This window comes from Mesoplodon densirostris, chromosome 5 (genome assembly GCF_025265405.1).
Source record: "Mesoplodon densirostris isolate mMesDen1 chromosome 5, mMesDen1 primary haplotype, whole genome shotgun sequence".
NCBI classification, from domain to species: domain Eukaryota; kingdom Metazoa; phylum Chordata; class Mammalia; order Artiodactyla; family Ziphiidae; genus Mesoplodon; species Mesoplodon densirostris.
Genome location: NC_082665.1, coordinates 60,537,656 through 60,554,194, shown reverse-complemented (window position 1 = coordinate 60,554,194; position 16,539 = coordinate 60,537,656). Strand labels below are relative to the sequence as shown.

Below are 16,539 nucleotides of genomic sequence, written 5' to 3'. Positions count from 1 at the left end.
CAGAGAACATAGCTAGTATAACTTGAATCCTTTTGGATTTATTGAAACTTGCTTTATGGTCCAGATTATTGTCCATCTTGCTAAAAATTCTGTATACATATGATAAGCATTTGTATTCTGCTGGTTGTTGGAGTAGTATTCTATGTATGTAATCAGGTCAAGATGGCTGATAATGTTTTTCAAGCCTATTATAACCTTGCTGATTTTCTACCTACTTGTATTATAGGTTATTGAGGGAGGGGGATTGAAATTTCTGACTATAATTGTAGACTTTATTTCACATTGAAGTTCTATCAGTTTTTGCTTCATTTATTTTGAAGCTCTCTTATTAGGTGCATAAATGTTTAGAATTGTTGTATACTTTTGATTTAATGACCCCTTTACCATCATGAAATGATCTTATTTACCCCTGGTAATATTCTTTGCTCTGAAATCTACTTCATCAAATATTGATAAAGCCACTCCAGCTTTCTTTTGATTAGTGTTAGCATGATATATCTTTTCCCATCCTTGTACATTAAACTTACTTGTGTTTTTATATTATTGATAAATGCGTGTCTCTTTTTATAGGCAGCAATTAAAAAAATCTAATCTGACAATCTCTGCCTTTTAATCGAGGTGATTAGACTATTTGCATTTAATGTAATAATTGATTTGTATCTATCTTGCTGTTTTTTTCTATTTCTCTCATCTGTTCTTTGTTTCCTTTTTTTTGCACTTTTCTGCCTACTTTTAATCAACTATTCTTTGTTATCTCTTTTATAATATCTCTTTTTATACATATCATCTCATTTAGCTGTAATTCTTACTACTTTAGTGATAGCTTTAGGGTTTATAGAATACATCTTTAACTTGTCACAGTCTAACTTCAGGTGATTTTATAACACATCAGAATAGTATAAGAGCCTACAACAATATATTTCCTCTGGACTTTATGTTATTGTTACCATGCATTTTGCCTTTACATATATTATAAACATCACAATACATTTTTAGTATACTTGTTTAAGTAGTCAACTATCTTTTAAAGAGATTTAAATAATAAGAAAAATAATTTTATATACTTACTCCTGTAGCTATTTCCAGTGCTTGTCGTTGTGTAGATCCAGATTTCCATCTGATATCATTTTCCTTCTGCTTGAAGTACCTACTTTAACATTCCTCATAGTGGGGGTCTGCTGGTGATAAATTTTATCAGTTGTGTGTGGAAGCATATTTATTTCATCCTCATCTTTAAAATATATTTTTGACAGATATAGAATTCTAGGTTGACAGGTATTTTTCTTTTAATACATTAAGGATGTTTTACTGTCTTCTTGCTTGCAATAGTTCTGATGAGAAATATGATGTTATCCTTATTTTTGTTCCTCTGTAATGTCTTCCCTCTGGCTGCTTTTAAGAGTTTTTTCTTTATCACTGAATTTGGTTATTATGTACCTTGATGTAATGTTCTTCATGTTTCTTGTGTTTGGATTTTGTTGAGCTTCTGGAAGGCAGGTTAGTGGGTAAAGATGCTGACAGGAGGATTGAATTAGTGATGAGAGCTTATGGAAGTTCTCTTCAGATTGCTTCAGTGTTGTCAATTCAGTAGGGAGCAAGGTCACTGGCTGAGACTGAGGACAGAGGAAGAGATGTTGAGCACGAGAGAAGGTATAAAGTTGTCATTTGGGAGGGTAGGAGAATTAATAGAGCAGGGAATGGTACTGTGGTCTTCAGTCATTTTTAAAGGCCCACTTAAAATTAGTGATCATGAATTTAAAGTCAGCATGGCTGAGTGTTTTTCTCCTTCTAGTTTTATCTGGAAGGGTTCAGGCACTTAGTAAATACAGTGTTGAAATAGCCAGGATTGTGGTTTTGCCAAGTTTACAGTAACTCAGAGAGGGGCGGGGAGTTGAAGATGTATGCAGGGAATGATTATATTGACTGACCGTTGAATATAACTACATTAAACTTCCTCAATCAGAGTGGAAACTATTAGAAGGCAGTTCTTTGCATCTAGAAGGTGTTGAATGTGTATTTGCTGGCCCATGTATGGTTATGTCTTAACAGTAGAAAACCAGGACCTGAAGGAGGTTGTATTATTGGAGCAAATTAACTCTGTTTTCCAGTGAAATGCTCTGTGAAGATCTTAACATGGGATATGCAGCTTTGCCTGTCTTGGCTCCGCCCAGTTAGGGCAGCCTTCCTTACACCAACACCAGAGGTACTGGACTTCTTCCACTCCCTTGCACTTGCCACACACCTTTGCATATGTGGCTTCCTCTGCAGGAAGGCTTTACCTGTCCCTGGTAATTTACTCATCCTTGCTTTTCAGCTTTCCTAGTAATTCAAATATTCCTATAAGTTTAGTATCTAATTAGTATGCCTAATTGTTAGCACTTGTCAGAGTTTTAATGTGACATTTGTATTGTTGGTAACTGTTTGCTATTACACAGTAAGCTTCCTGAGGACAGGGACTTCGCCTGTTTTTAGAGTCCGCTGAATATAACATAGTCTCTGGCACATTGCTAGGTAGCAGTAAATATCTTTTTATATTATTTTTTTAAGAAGATGTTGGGGGTAGGAGTTTATTAATTAATTAATTTATTTTGCTGTGTTGGGTCTTTGTTTCTGTGCGAGGGCTTTCTCTAGTTGTGGCAAGCGGGGGGTCACTCTTCATCGCGGTGCACGGGCCTCTCACTATCGCGGCCTCTCTTGTTGCGGAGCACAGGCTCCAGACGTGCAGGCTCAGTAGTTGTGGCTCACGGACCTAGTTGCTCCATGGCATGTGGGATCCTCCCAGACCAGGGGTCGAACCCGTGTCCCCTGCATTAGCAGGCAGATTCTCAACCACTGCGCCACCAGGGAAGCCCAGTAATAAATATTTTTGAATAAACAGAGGTGAAAGCAAGTGTGACATGTTAAGTTTGGTGTGGGGAGCAACATCTTGCTTTCCGAGAATTCACAAGAACCTGGCTAATGATACATGCCTACCCTCCAAAGCTATGTCCGGAACCCTGCCGACAGGTGGCTAAAGCAAGACACGCAAGAGCCTTTCTATCTCATAGCGTAAGCCAGATCTTGGGAGGCGCCTGCGCACTGGCCTCGCCGGATGTACGCAAGGGAATGGGGCGGGGCTCCGGTAACCTAGGCAACATCCCGGAAGCGGCGGGCTGTGTTAACTTGTGGCCGGCCGGGTGGTTCTGGAACCTGGAGTTATAGTCGTGGTGGAGGCAGCAGTCAGGAAACTGCAAGGCAGGTTGCGATGACGGGGCGGAGGCCTGCAGCCCGCCCCACAGAATCTTAGGGACCGGGGCTACAGGGCGGGGCGAACGGTCGTGGCGTCTTCCTCTCTGTTCCCTGGGGATCCAGGCGCCTGGGTTGAGAATCCTTACTACAGAAAGTGCACCCGCGACTCCATGTGTTTTGCGAGTGTGTGTGCGTGTCAGGATGCCTGTCTGGGTGTGTTTGTGTCTAGCGCGCTCCCCCAGGAGCATCCTGAGTGTGCGCGTGCGCACCGCTTTCGGGCACTTATGCGCAGAGCTAGAAATTGGGGTACCCTAATGGAGTTTTCGAGGAATTTCCGGTCTCGTGGGAGAGAGACAAACTACCCGGGGTACCTGGGGACAGGGAGGGTCATTTAAGTCGATTTGAAGGTTAGGAAAGGGTTTATCAGGAAGGCCCGCCTGAATGAGTTTTGAAGAGTGAGTGGGAGTTAACCCCGTGGAAAAGGGAGTGGAAGTGTGACGGGTGTTCCAAGCAGAGCGTAAGGAACGGCTGGAACGATATGGGAAGGCGAGAGCTTTGTTTTAGGATGTGTGGGAGATGTGAGAGGAGAAATGACTGCAAAGAAAGGTCAGCTGGGCCGCACGGAGCGGGGAGAGTGTCTTGAGTGCCCAGCTGAGCTGGATTCCTCTCTGCAGGGGAGTGCTGTTAAAATCGTTTGAGGAAGGAAGTAAAGTTTTGAGAGCTATCCTCTATCCATATATCTGGGTAGGAGTGATTGGAGGGATAGTGTTTGGAAAGAGGTCTTGTTTCCCTTTGATCAATTTTCCACTAGCCAGAGTGGTTTTACTAAATCCCATCGTAACTGACCTTGCTTAAAACACTTCAGTGGCTTCCTATAGGTTTTTAGGTTAGTGTTCAAATTGCTGTGGCTCGCTCACAAGGCCATAATCTGGCCTCTGCCTTTCTTTTTTATCCTTTTTCTAGCCTTCCTGCCCTCTCAAATCTTTGTTAGTCAAACTGAACCTCTCAAATCCTTTGTAAGTGCCCTCCCCCGACCCCGACCTGGAGCATTTTCCCCCAGCTTCTAACTTTTAGTCATAGTTCCGCTCTCAGCTTAAATATTTTTGGGTGAATTAGAGGGAGGAGGTGGCCTTTTCCCACTGTGTAGAGTAAGTTCGGTATTTCTATGACAGGTGGCCTTTTCTCACTGTGTAGAGTAAGTTAGGTGTTTCTATGACACTGAATTTACTTCCAACGTTAGCCTTTTATTGCAATTTCTTATTTAATTGCGGTCGGACAAACTAAGCTCTGTGAGGGTCCAGAGTTATTCTACTTTCTTGCTGTATCTGGTGCCAAGCTCTTGGCAGGTGCTTTCAAAATACTTGTTGAAATAATAGATGGATGATGAAGTGGGAGAGCGAATGAGTGAAAGGAAGATTAATTAGGGGAAATAACGAGAACCTGGACAAAAACATTCATAGTAGAGATGAAAAAAGGGGGGACATGAGAGAGATGTTTGAGGGAAAGAATGAATAGATTCTGGTATCTGATTAGCTTTGAGACAAGAAGGGAGAGAATGTGATGCTAAGGTTTTAAATTGGAGCAACTGGAAGAAAGGTAATTCTGTACTTCAGCGTTATTCAGCAGACATTTACTGAGCAAGCCAGTTATATATCAAGAACTAGACATTGGTGGGGAGGGGGCATGGATGCTAAGCTGTATATTGGCCATACTATATTTGAGATATTTGAGAGATGTGCACAGAAGCCGGTTGGAAATGAGCATTAGGTGTTTTGAGGAAAGGTGCACATCCTTGATTTGCGACTAACTTTCACAGTGTATTTGTGTTCCCAGTACATTGATAGCTTTGCTCAAGGGAGTAGGTGAGATCACTAAGGGAAGATGTGAACTCCCCTTGGTGATCTAGAAAGTAAGCTCCATGAGAGCTGGTGCCATATTAGACTTGTTTACTATTGTATCTCCAGTGCCCGGCCAGTGCCTGGCATGTGGTAGACTCTCAAAAACAATTATTGGACAAAGAGAGAGGGTGTCCAATGGAAAGAAAAGACTGGGATAGAACTGAGTGAAGATCCTTGATTACATAGTATGTGAGTATTGTCTTAACCTGAAAAGGAGAAAAGAATAGGAGAGAAACCAGGAGAAAGAGTGTCATGGAAGCCAAGGGAGGGGCAAGCTTCCAGGAGTGGGCGTCTCTAGAGATGGAAAGGGCCTGAGAAATAAGGGACCAATAATTTTAGCAATTAGGAAGCTATTAGTATTTTAGATTTTCTCCCAATGCGCCTAGATTTTCTGGGTTATGCTAATGTTATTATTTGACATCTTGGCACTGTAAACCATCAGACTATCTTTATAGTCTCACATTTCAGCATGTAAACTATAGCTCCCTTATACCTGGTTCGTGTAAGTGGCACAAAATCCCTTCGTTAGACCACGAAGTCTGATCTTTGGTCAAGAAAAATATGGTCACCTTTACTGGTGATGTTCAAGAGAACACTTTTCAGTGCATAGGTGGTTCCTGTGTTATAAAAGTTTGAAGTATAACTGGGGCTTAGTAAATAAAAGTGCTTAAATAGGCCTCTCCTTCATGAAGTTTGTTGGTGAAGGGAAGGTCAGAGATGGGATGCCAGCTTTGTTACACCATTGTGAACTTAACCTTTGCATACTTCAGATTCAGGGATGAGTTTTCAGAATTGAGGCTGGTGGAAAAGTATAATATTTTAAATAACTTGAAATAAAGTATTTTAAGAGTAACATGAGTTCATTGTAGAAAGTTTGGAAAATATAGAACCAACCAGAGACAACTTAATTCTAGTAATGTTTTCTAGAATGTGCATTATTATAATTAGTCGTAATTAGTCAGATCTGGTTTTGAGTGTCAGCTCCCAGCTCTGTGCATTATTATTTCTGTGACTTTGAGCAATATCTCAAAAGCCCCAGTTTTCTCATTTGGGAAAGGGGGTTAATAATTGTTGCTGACATAATCATTAGTAATCCTTAAGTAGAACTTAGTATGTGCTAGGCAGGGGTTCTGAGCACCTTGTGCATTTAATTAGTTCCGTTTTACAGCTACTGGCAGAGCTGGGATGTGAACCCAGACAGTCTGGTTTTAGACTGTACTCTTAACTACTGTGCTCTAGTGTGTCTCAGGATAGTATGTGCCTCATCGGGTTGTGGGATTAAATGTGAAGCTTTTAGCACAGGTAAGTGCTTTATTAGTATTGTGTGTGTATTAATATCATGAGAATATACTGTATGTGCTGTTCTGTATTCTACTTTTTACACTGAACTTTCTATGTATTTTCCTATATTCTTCATAATATAATTTTAATGAATACATAATTCATCATTTAGGTATACTGACACTTTATGATTCCCCTTTGTTTCTGCCAAGTAAATCGAAGATCTAAGTGGTTCAAGAGTAAAATACATAAGAAAGCTTTTTTGAATAACCATTATATTTTTCCATATCTTTTTTTATAACAGCATTGTTGAGATATAACTCACAGACCATAAAAGTTAGCCCTTTAAAGTATACAGTTTAGAGTTTTTTAGTATATTCAGTTTTGCAACCACTATCACAACTATCTAATTCCAGGACATTTTCATCACCGCCAAAAGAAACCCTGTACCCATTAGCAGTGGCTCTCCGTTTCCTCCTCCCCCCAGACCCTCCCAACCACTAATCTACTTTATGTCTTTATGGACTTGCCTATCCTGGACATTTCATATAAATGGAATCATATAATTTATGACCTTTGGTGTCTGACTTCTTTCTCTTAGCATAATATTTTCAAGGTTCATCCATGTTGTAGCATGTGTCAGTACTTCATTCCTTATTATTGCTAAATAATATTAAAGAATATGGATATACAATATTTTATTTATCCCTTCTTCAGTTAGTGGATATTTGGGATGTTTCCACTTTTTGTCTATTAAGAATAATGTTGCTATGAACATTCATGTCCAAGTTTTTGTGTGGACATAAGTTTTCAATTCTTTCGGCTATATATGTGGGACTAGAATTGCTGAGTCATTTAGTAACTCTGTGTTTAACTTTTTTAGGAACTGCCAAACTGTTTTCCAAAGTGGCTATGCCATTTTGCATTCCCGCTAGTGATATATGGGGATTCTAATTTCTCAACATTCTCTCCAAAGCTTGTTATTTACATCTTTTTGATTATAACCATCCCGGTGGGTGTAAGGTAATATCTCATTACGGTTTTGATTTGCGTTTAATGACTGGTGATCTTGAACATCTCTTCACATGTTTATTGGCCATTTGTAGTATCTTCTTTGGGGAAATGTGTATTCAAATCCCTTAGCTATTTTATTTATTTATTTTTTCTTTCTTTTTTAAAAAAAATTTAAAATTTGTTTTTGGCTGCATTGGGTCTTCGTTGCTGCGCGTGGGTTTTCTCTAGTTGCGCCCAGTAGGGGCTACTCTTCATTGCGGTGCGCAGGCTTCTCATTGTAGTGGCTTCTCTTGTTGCAGAGCATGGGCTCTAGGCATGTGGGCTTCAGTAGTTGTGGCACATGGGCTCAGTAGTTGTGGCTCGCGGACTCGAGAGTGCAGGCTCAGTAGTTTTGGTGCACAGGCTTACTTGCTCTGCGGCATGTGGGATCTTCCTGGACCAGGGCTCAAACCTGTGTCCCCTGAATTAGCAGGCGGATTCTTAACCACTGTGCCACCAGGGAAGCCCCCTTAGCCATTTTAAAATTGGATTTTTTGTGTTGAGTTGTAAGAGTTTTTTATATATTCTGGATACAAGTTACTTATTAGATATATGATTTTCAAATGTTTTCTCTCATTCTTTTGGTTGTCTTTTCACTTTCTTGATGGTGTCCTTTGAAGCACAAAAGTTTTAAATTTTGATGGAGTCCCAATTTATTTTTTCTTTGGTTGCTTGTGTTTTTAGTGTCATTTCTGAGAAACCATTGCTTAACCCAAGGTTCATGAAGATTTATGCTTATGTTATCTTCTAGGAGTTTTGTACTTTTAGCTCTTACATTTAAGTCTGTGATTCATTTTAAGTTAATTTTTTTACATGTTGTGTGGTAGGGGGTCTTACTTCATTCTTTTTCATATGAATATCCAGTTGTCCCAGCACCATTAATTTAAAAGATTGTTCTTTCCCCATTGAATTGTTTCTTGGCACCCTTGTTGAATATAAACTGACCATAAGTTTAAAGTTTTGTTTTGGACTCTTGGTTCTATTCCATTCATATCTTTTAAAATGGCATATATGGCTCTGCAATTTACTGTGAGACCTTCCCAGTCAGTTAACTCTTCGTCCCTTAGTTTTCTCATCTGTAAAACGAGTAACAAACAGTAAATACTTCATGGGATTAGTGTGAGGATTAAAGGAGATAATATATGGGAAGAGTTTAGAACAGTACCTGGCTTGAAGAAAGTACTTAGTAGCTAATTCCATCATTATAACCACCACCGCTGTCATCATCATCGCCATCATCACCATCACTATGATAATACTTAAATGATATTCTCTAACTTGTATGTGAATTATCTCCTTTGCTGGATTGTACGTTCTGAAATTAGATACCATGCTTAAAGAGTGGACGTGGTTGCTAAGAGTTATAGGGCCAATTCCTGAGAAATACTTGCATTTAGTCATCTTTATTCACAGTAGACTAAATGATTTTTTTAAAAGATGTACTTAAGGAAAATACTAGAGTCTTTGTTTTAGGATAATTTGGAGTAAGGGGGTCAGCTGGAAAGTTCTGTAATTATTTAGGTGTTAAAGAAGTTCTGGAATTGGAGTCATGTATATGTGTTGCTTTTTAAAAATCATATATGTATCCTCAAATCCTAGTGTTCAGGCACTGTGAGTCTTTTTCTAATTTTGTATGATGTTTAGTCTAATGTCCTTAGCATTGTATTTTAAAAGTGCCAAGCATCTGTTGGCCATTTTCGTATTCTAGTTTAGTATCGATAATCACCCCCATTTAGTATTATGTGAAAAATATACTAGAGATCGTATCATAACTCATTCATTCTCTAAAATTTAGCCACCTTTATTTTAAGGTAAGTACGTATGTGTCTGGTAGTGATTTTGAGTGTTAGATGCTTAAAAAAGAACCCCAACTGTCTCCTGCTCTCCTTCTCTTACATTCACATTGTTCACATGTGATTGACATTTCCTCTATTCATTACGAATTTGTGTAACAGGTGACAATGCTTATGACTGCTGTCAGATAGATCTCTGCTTTAGGTCATACTTGCTTCATTCCTAGGGTTCTTTATTAATCACATATATTTAATTTGGTGATTTGAAACCTCTTTTATCATAGTTATCAATATCAACTTTCTAATAATTACGAAGTGAAAGAACCAAGTCTTTTGGTAGCCTGTTCCTTTCATTATACTTAAAGTTCTCGTCTGATGTTTTAAAATTTATTTTCTTAGATATCTTTTTCCCTCTCTGGTGATGGTTAATTATTAGTTTTTCATGTATTTTTAAAATTTGATATGATTATTACTCCTAGATGTCATTTGTCAGAGTGAACCATTACGGTCCCCGTGGAGGAGGAAGGAAAGCACTGAAAGTAAAGAAGAAAATGTCAGTAAAGCAAGAATGGGATGTAAGTCTAGGTGGGATAATACATGGTATAGCATTACATGGAAGGAATAAATGTGATGACCTTAGTCACTCAGGATGGTGCTCTGAATGGGGCTTAGCATGTGATATGGTGGAATGGGTTTCTGGGCATGTTATTGGGTTGGCCAAAACGTTTGTTTCATTTTAAGTAAAAATAAAAGACATTTTTCATTTTCACCAAGAACTTTATTGAACAACGTATTCATTAACCAAATGAACTTTTTGGCCAATCCAATATCCTAGGTCTTGGAGGGAAGAGCAGATGCCTTTGGGGAATTTTTATGTTGAGGCTATAGCTCTACCTCTTTTTAAGAACTGAAATCTTGGGGCTTCCCTGGTGGCGCAGTGGTTGAGAATCTGCCTGCCAATGTAGAGGACACGGGTTTGAGCCCTTGTCTGGGAAGATCCCACATGCCGCAGAGCAACTAGGCCCATGAGCCACAACTACTGAGCCTGCGCGTCTGGAGCCTGTGCGCCACAACGAGAGGCCGCAACAGTGAGAGGCCCACGCACTGCGATGAAGAGTGGCCCCCACTTGCCGCAACTAGAGAAAGCCCTCGCACAGAAAGGAAGACCCAACACAGCCATAAATAAATAAATAAATAAATAAATTAAAAAAAAAAAAGACAAGAAGGGAAGGGATTTCCTTTCCCTTCTCTCCTTAAAAAAAAAAAAAAAAAAAGAACTGAAATCTTAAGTGGATGGGGAGTGTGTTTTTAAAAAGTCCCCCACCTCTACTTTGAGAACTCACTGCTTTAAGGTAACTCTAGTTAACCTGAAATCTGAAATTTTTGGGTACATATTTTAGATTTTCCCATAGCAACTTGTGATATCATAATCATGCGAGTGGCATTTTTGACTGAAAAAGTGGGTGATCCTTGCTCTCTTACCCTTCAAATTGTTTTTTGCTCATCTCCAGAGATTTGTCAATTTCAGTACAAAGGTTCTCGTAAGGTGTGAGACAGGTCTCAGGTATCTGAGACATGATCCCTGGCTCCTACCCTGAGTACCACTTGGCATTATCACAGGGATTTTTATCTTTTGGAGTTGGGTACTTTGGTTTGGACCATGAGACTTTGGGTACTTTTACTTTCTGTTGTGAAGATTAACTGGTCAGGGACTAGTTTGGATCTTAGGGATTCTTTTGGACTTAGAATCTTCTGGGTTGTGGCCAACCACCTTAGCCAGGTATCCTGGGCAAACTGACAGCCTTAGAAAATGGGGCAGGGGGATTTCTCTATGTTTAGATTGCTTTGTTGCCATGTGATTGGCTACAAAATAGTATAAGGATATGACTCTAAGGTAATGACACTGATTAAAAGGTGAAAAAATGCACCTTAACATTTATGTTATCATAATGTTAACATTATGTTATCATGAAAAAATGATCACATAAGTTGTCCCCTTCAGAGTGGTTACTTTGGGAAGTTCCATATTTATTTTGATATGCTGCTGTTGCTCAAAACATAATTGAAAACCATTATTTGAAATTGCATTCAGAACCTTCCTCATTTACTTTATATTATCTCCAGTGGTAGAAAAAACTTTGTTTTCTGAAGGTAGATGGAACTTGAAAGTAGTTATAGGTCATTTGCTGTGAATAGTAAATGAGGAAGGAGAGATCAACTGAATAATACTGTTTTGCTGAAAATATTGAGGCATTTTCTGAAATGGCTTGTAAATTAGATTTAAAGGCAATTTCAGAAGAAAATACAGTTGACCCTTGAACAACATGGGGGTTAGGGGAACCGACCCTCTGCACAGTCGAAAATCCACGTATAACTACAGTTGGCCCTCTGTATCTGTGGTTTTGCATCCATGGATTCAGCCAGCTGTGGATCGTGTCGCACTGTAGTATGTATTGAAAAATATCGACACATAAGTGGACCTGTGTTCAAACCCATGTTGTTCAAGGGTCAACTGTAGTTTTAAGCAATAGTAGTATAAATGAAATTATATTTTCTCCCATGAAAACTAATTCCAAGCATATCACTTATATGCCCGAATTTTTATTATGATTATTAAAAACAATTCTCGCGGATTCCCTCATGGTCCAGTGGTTAGGACTTGGCACTTTCACTGCTGAGGGCCCAGGTTCAATTCCTGGTCGGGGAACTAAGATCCCATAAGCCATGTGGCATGGCCAGAAAACCCCTCCAAAAAACAAAAAAACCCCAATTCTCATGATCTTAGCGTTGTATCTTGTACTTTTCTAAATCAACATGGAAGGAATAACGGTTTTAGTATATAAAAGACTTGAGCTAAATACAAACTATGGCTGAAAGGTTAAGTCTTTGAATACATCCGAAGCTATTTCACTAGGCTCAGTTCTCTGTATTTCTCTTAGAATTAAAAGTCTACATTGCTTTTTTCCCTGCCTTACCAAATCTGTATAACACAATGGCTGAAGTCATTTTGGAAAGGACCAAATTGCAGGGCTGGTACTCAGAGCTGTGCAGGCTGTGCACTGTACAATTCCAAGGGGCACTACTTACATGGCCTGTGATATCAACAGAACCACCTGGAGTTGTGCAATGTGGAAGCCCTGCCATTTGGTTTAGTGCCTTTTTACTTGAGTGACTGTTTACACATTTTATGAAATTATACAATACCCTCAAAATTTGTCTCTCTGGTTATGATAGGTCCTATGCTTAAGGTGTTGGCATGGGTACAAATTGAACCTCTCTGTAGTGATCACACTTTATATTTTAGGAATCTTTAGAGTTGCCTTGTTCCATGAAATATAGTTTGAAAACTATAACTTTAGTTAAACTAACTCATTTTGAATTATGTACTACCCAGTTGTTTTCATTATTTTAATATAATGTATGCTTGCTTGGTGAATTTAGTGCTTAATTTCTGTGAGACACTTAAAAATAGTCAGTTATTTTCTACAAGACACCTAAAAGTAATCCATGTTAATATTTAAATTGAGAATTTAATTCTCAAGGTAAGACTTTTTGGTCTCAGGATTTTGAATCCGTTTTCAGCCATTAAAATTCAGCGTATACTAATATTTTGTAAGAAACCTTTTGCTTTTTAAAGGAAGTTCATCTGTTTTTTTTTTTTTTTTTGCAGAACACTGTAACTGATCTAACAGTTCATCGGGCAACTCCTGAAGATCTGGTAAGTTTACTATCGAAAGTTAAGTCAAACGTTAAGTTCATGTTCTTATTTGATATTTGATACTTGATACTTCTAACCTACAGAATAGAAACCAGAGGCACTTCTTGGAAGTTGTTCAGTTATTTTTAATCTTGCTTATGTCTATATAAAATCAAAAAGCATATGTCCTGGGCTTCCTTATTTTACTTAGGCACATCAGTTAGCATGCATTAGAATTTCATTAGATAGGTTTGGTTTACAGTTCAAATCTCTCTAGTCCAGTATTTTCCTGTACACATTTATCATCTTTTCCAAGATGTAGATATCACTAGCATTATTTACCATTACTTCCCTATACAAACATACATTATAATTTATTTCTTGAACATGCCACGTACATTTCCACATTTGAGCCCCACTTCATGCTATTCTCTTTACTTGGAACAGTTTCCCTACCTTCTTCTCCTCCTGTACAAATCTTACTTTACTTCCTTATCCTAGTTCAAGTTTTACTTTTTTTATTTTATTTTATTTTTTTTGCGGTACGCAGGCCTCTCACTGATGTGGCCTCTCCCGTTGCGGAGCATAGGCTCTGGACACACAGGCCTAGCGGCCATGGCTCACGGGCCTATCCGCTCCGTGGCATGTGGGATCTTCCCGGACCGGGACAGGAACCCGTGTCCCCTGCATCGGCAGGCGGACTCTCAACCACTGCGCCACCAGGGAAGCCCAAATTTTACTTTAAAAAAAAAAGCTTTTATTATAGGTTTGTTTGTTTTTTTAAACAGCTTTATTAAGATATAAATCACCTAACATAAAATCTGCCCTTTTAAAGTGTACAATTCATTGTTTTTTAGTATATTCACAGAGTTATGCAACCATCATCACTTTCTAATTTTATAACATTTTCATCACTCCCCCAAAAGTAACCCTTTATCCATTAACAGTCACTCTCTATGCCCCACCCCTCCAATCCCTGGCAACAACTAATCTGTTTTATGTCTCTATGGATTTGCCTATTCTGGACATTTCATATAAATGCAATATAATATGTATTCTTTTATATCTGGCTTCTTTCTTTTAGTGTAATGTTTTCAAGGTTCATCCATATTGTAGTATCAGTACTTCATTCATTATAATTGCCAAATACTATTTTGTTTACGGATATACCATGTTTTATTTATCCATTTATCAGTTGTTGGACATTTGGGTTGTTTCTACTTTTTGACTGTTATAGATAATGCTGCTATGAATATTCATGTACAAGTTTTTGTGTGAACATACGCTCTTAGTCTCTTGGGTGTATACCTGGAAGTAGAATTGCTGAGTCATATGATATCTCTATATTTAACTTTCTGAGGAACTGCCAAACTGTTTTCTAAAGTGGCTACACCATTTACATTCTTACCAGCATGTATGAGGGTTCCAATTTTTTCACATCCCTTGCAGCATTTGTCATTGTCATCTTTGTGGTTTTAGTTCTCCTGGGGGGTATAAAGTGGAATCTCATTGTAGTTTTGATTTGCATTTCCCTAATGACTAATGACATTGAGTATCCTTTCATATATTTATTGGCCATTTGTAGTATCTTCTTTGGAGAAATGTCTCTTCAAGTCTCTTAGTTATTTTAAAATTTGCAGAGGAAATATGTGACAACTGTGAACTGGGCTTGATGAAGAGAGGGACACAAAAAATAAAATAAAAATAAAATTGGATTATTTGTGTTTTTATTGTTGAGTAGTAGGAGTTCTTTATATATTCTGGATATGTTTCTTATCAGATATATGATTTGCAAATATTTTCTTCCATTCTGTTGATTATGTTTTAGCTTTCTTGATAGTATCCTTTGAAACATAAAAGTTTTAAATTTTGATGAAGTCCAATTTATCTAATTTTTTTCTTTTGTCACTTGTAGCTTTAGTGTCATATCTAAGATACCATTGTCTAACCAAGGTTCACAGATATTTACTGCTATGTTTTTGTCTAGGAGTTTTAAAGTTTGGGCTCTCATGTTTAGGCCTTTCATCCATTTTGAATTAATTTTTGTGTATGGTGTGAGGTAGGAGTCCAGCTTCATTCTTTTGCACATGGATATCCAATTGTCTAAGCACCATTTATTAAAAAGACTGTTCTTTTCACATTGAATTGTCTTGGCACCCTTGTTGAAAATCAATTGTCTGTAAAGATAAGGGTTTCTTTTGGACTCTCATTTCTGTTCCACTGATCTGTATGTCTATCGTTATGCTAGTGCCGTACTCTCTTGATTATTGTAGTAAGTTTGAAGTCCTACTCTTTGAAGCTGCCTAACAGTTGCTTTCTTCTCTGAACTGTTGTACTTACTACCTACATAAGGCATTGAGTATATGCCATCTAATCCATGTCATTTATCTTTATATGCATAGGTCCAATCTCTCTGGGCAGATTATTAATGTTTTGAGAGATAGAGGCCGTATCTTATACGTCTTTGTGGGCCTAGGAATCTAAATCGTAGTAGGTACTCATTAAATGTTTGTTGAGGATAATAATGATGCCCAAATGACTTAAAATTTTTTATTATGAAAAATTTCAAACTCATGTGAAAAGAGCGACAAAAGTATAAAGAACTCCCATATACTGTTCACCTAGATATAATAGTTATGAAAATTTTGCCATACTTGTTTCATTTATCTTACCCTTTGCTTCTTCACTGGAGCATTTTAAAGCAAAGCCCAGAGGACATGTCATTTTGTGCCTACATATTCAGTTTGCATTAAAAAAAATAGATATTTTCTTATATAACCACAATGCCATTATCATGCCTGACAAAAGTAACACTAATATTTTGGTATTACCTAATCCCAATCCATATTCAGATTTCCCTGACCGTCTCAAAAATGTCATCTTCATTTGTTCTTTGTGAATCAGAATCCTTACATAATATTTGGTTGTTAGTCTCTTAATGGACTGATTTCATATTTACATGGTGCAAACTCAGTAGTACATTTTATCAGATGACATACAAGTTTTGTTCATATTCATAGTTCTGAATACTAGAGTGCTTGTAAAGCCAATATCTGCTTTTGTTCCTTAGCCACCTTAGTGAACTCCTCCTTTCTAACTCTTAAGCTGTGCCTCATATCTCTGCTTCTACTTCTGGAATTCCACTTCCTTGGAGTCCTGCATCTCCATGGACCCACTTCCACATGCAGCCATTACAGGGCTATAAAAACACTGCATTGTGAGCTCTTGGTGATGTGAATGTCATGGAATGGGTGTGCCTTTGCCAGAGATGACTTAGTGGATTTTGTGCCTTTTATGTCATACTCAGTCTGTGTGTGTGTGTGTGTGTGTGTGTGTATATGTGTGTGTGTTTATAATTGTACATGTACACACATATGTAACTGAAAAATTTAACAAAAGAATTTTTTTTAAGTTATTTATTTATGGCTGTGTTGGGTCTTCGTTTCTGTGCGAGGGTTTTCTCTAGTTGTGGCAACCAGGGGTCACTCTTCATCGCGGTGCACGGGCCTCTCACTATCGCGGCCTCTCTTGTTGTGGAGCACAGGCTCCAGATGCGCAGGCTCAGTAATTGTGGCTCACGGGCCCAGTT

The 16,539-nt window shown here is 38.2% G+C and overlaps 1 protein-coding gene across 4 annotated transcripts in view; it reads left to right on the top strand.

The window, feature by feature from the left end:
• The first annotated feature begins 3,143 nt into the window (after window positions 1–3,143).
• The window catches only part of SPICE1 (spindle and centriole associated protein 1), a 65,412-nt gene continuing 52,016 nt past the window's right edge, over window positions 3,144–16,539 (top strand). Inside the window, exons 1-3 of one of the 4 annotated variants that reach the window (XM_060099858.1) lie at window positions 3,144–3,234; window positions 9,733–9,828; window positions 12,924–12,971. In XM_060099858.1, coding sequence (XP_059955841.1) covers window positions 9,733–9,828; window positions 12,924–12,971 — 144 coding nt within the window. In that variant the 5' untranslated portion in view covers window positions 3,144–3,234. Of the gene's footprint in view, window positions 3,235–3,574; window positions 3,596–3,763; window positions 3,835–6,304; window positions 6,429–9,732; window positions 9,829–12,923; window positions 12,972–16,539 lie in introns of those variants that run through there. The other 3 variants (XM_060099861.1, XM_060099859.1, XM_060099860.1) reach the window with 3 other exon arrangements.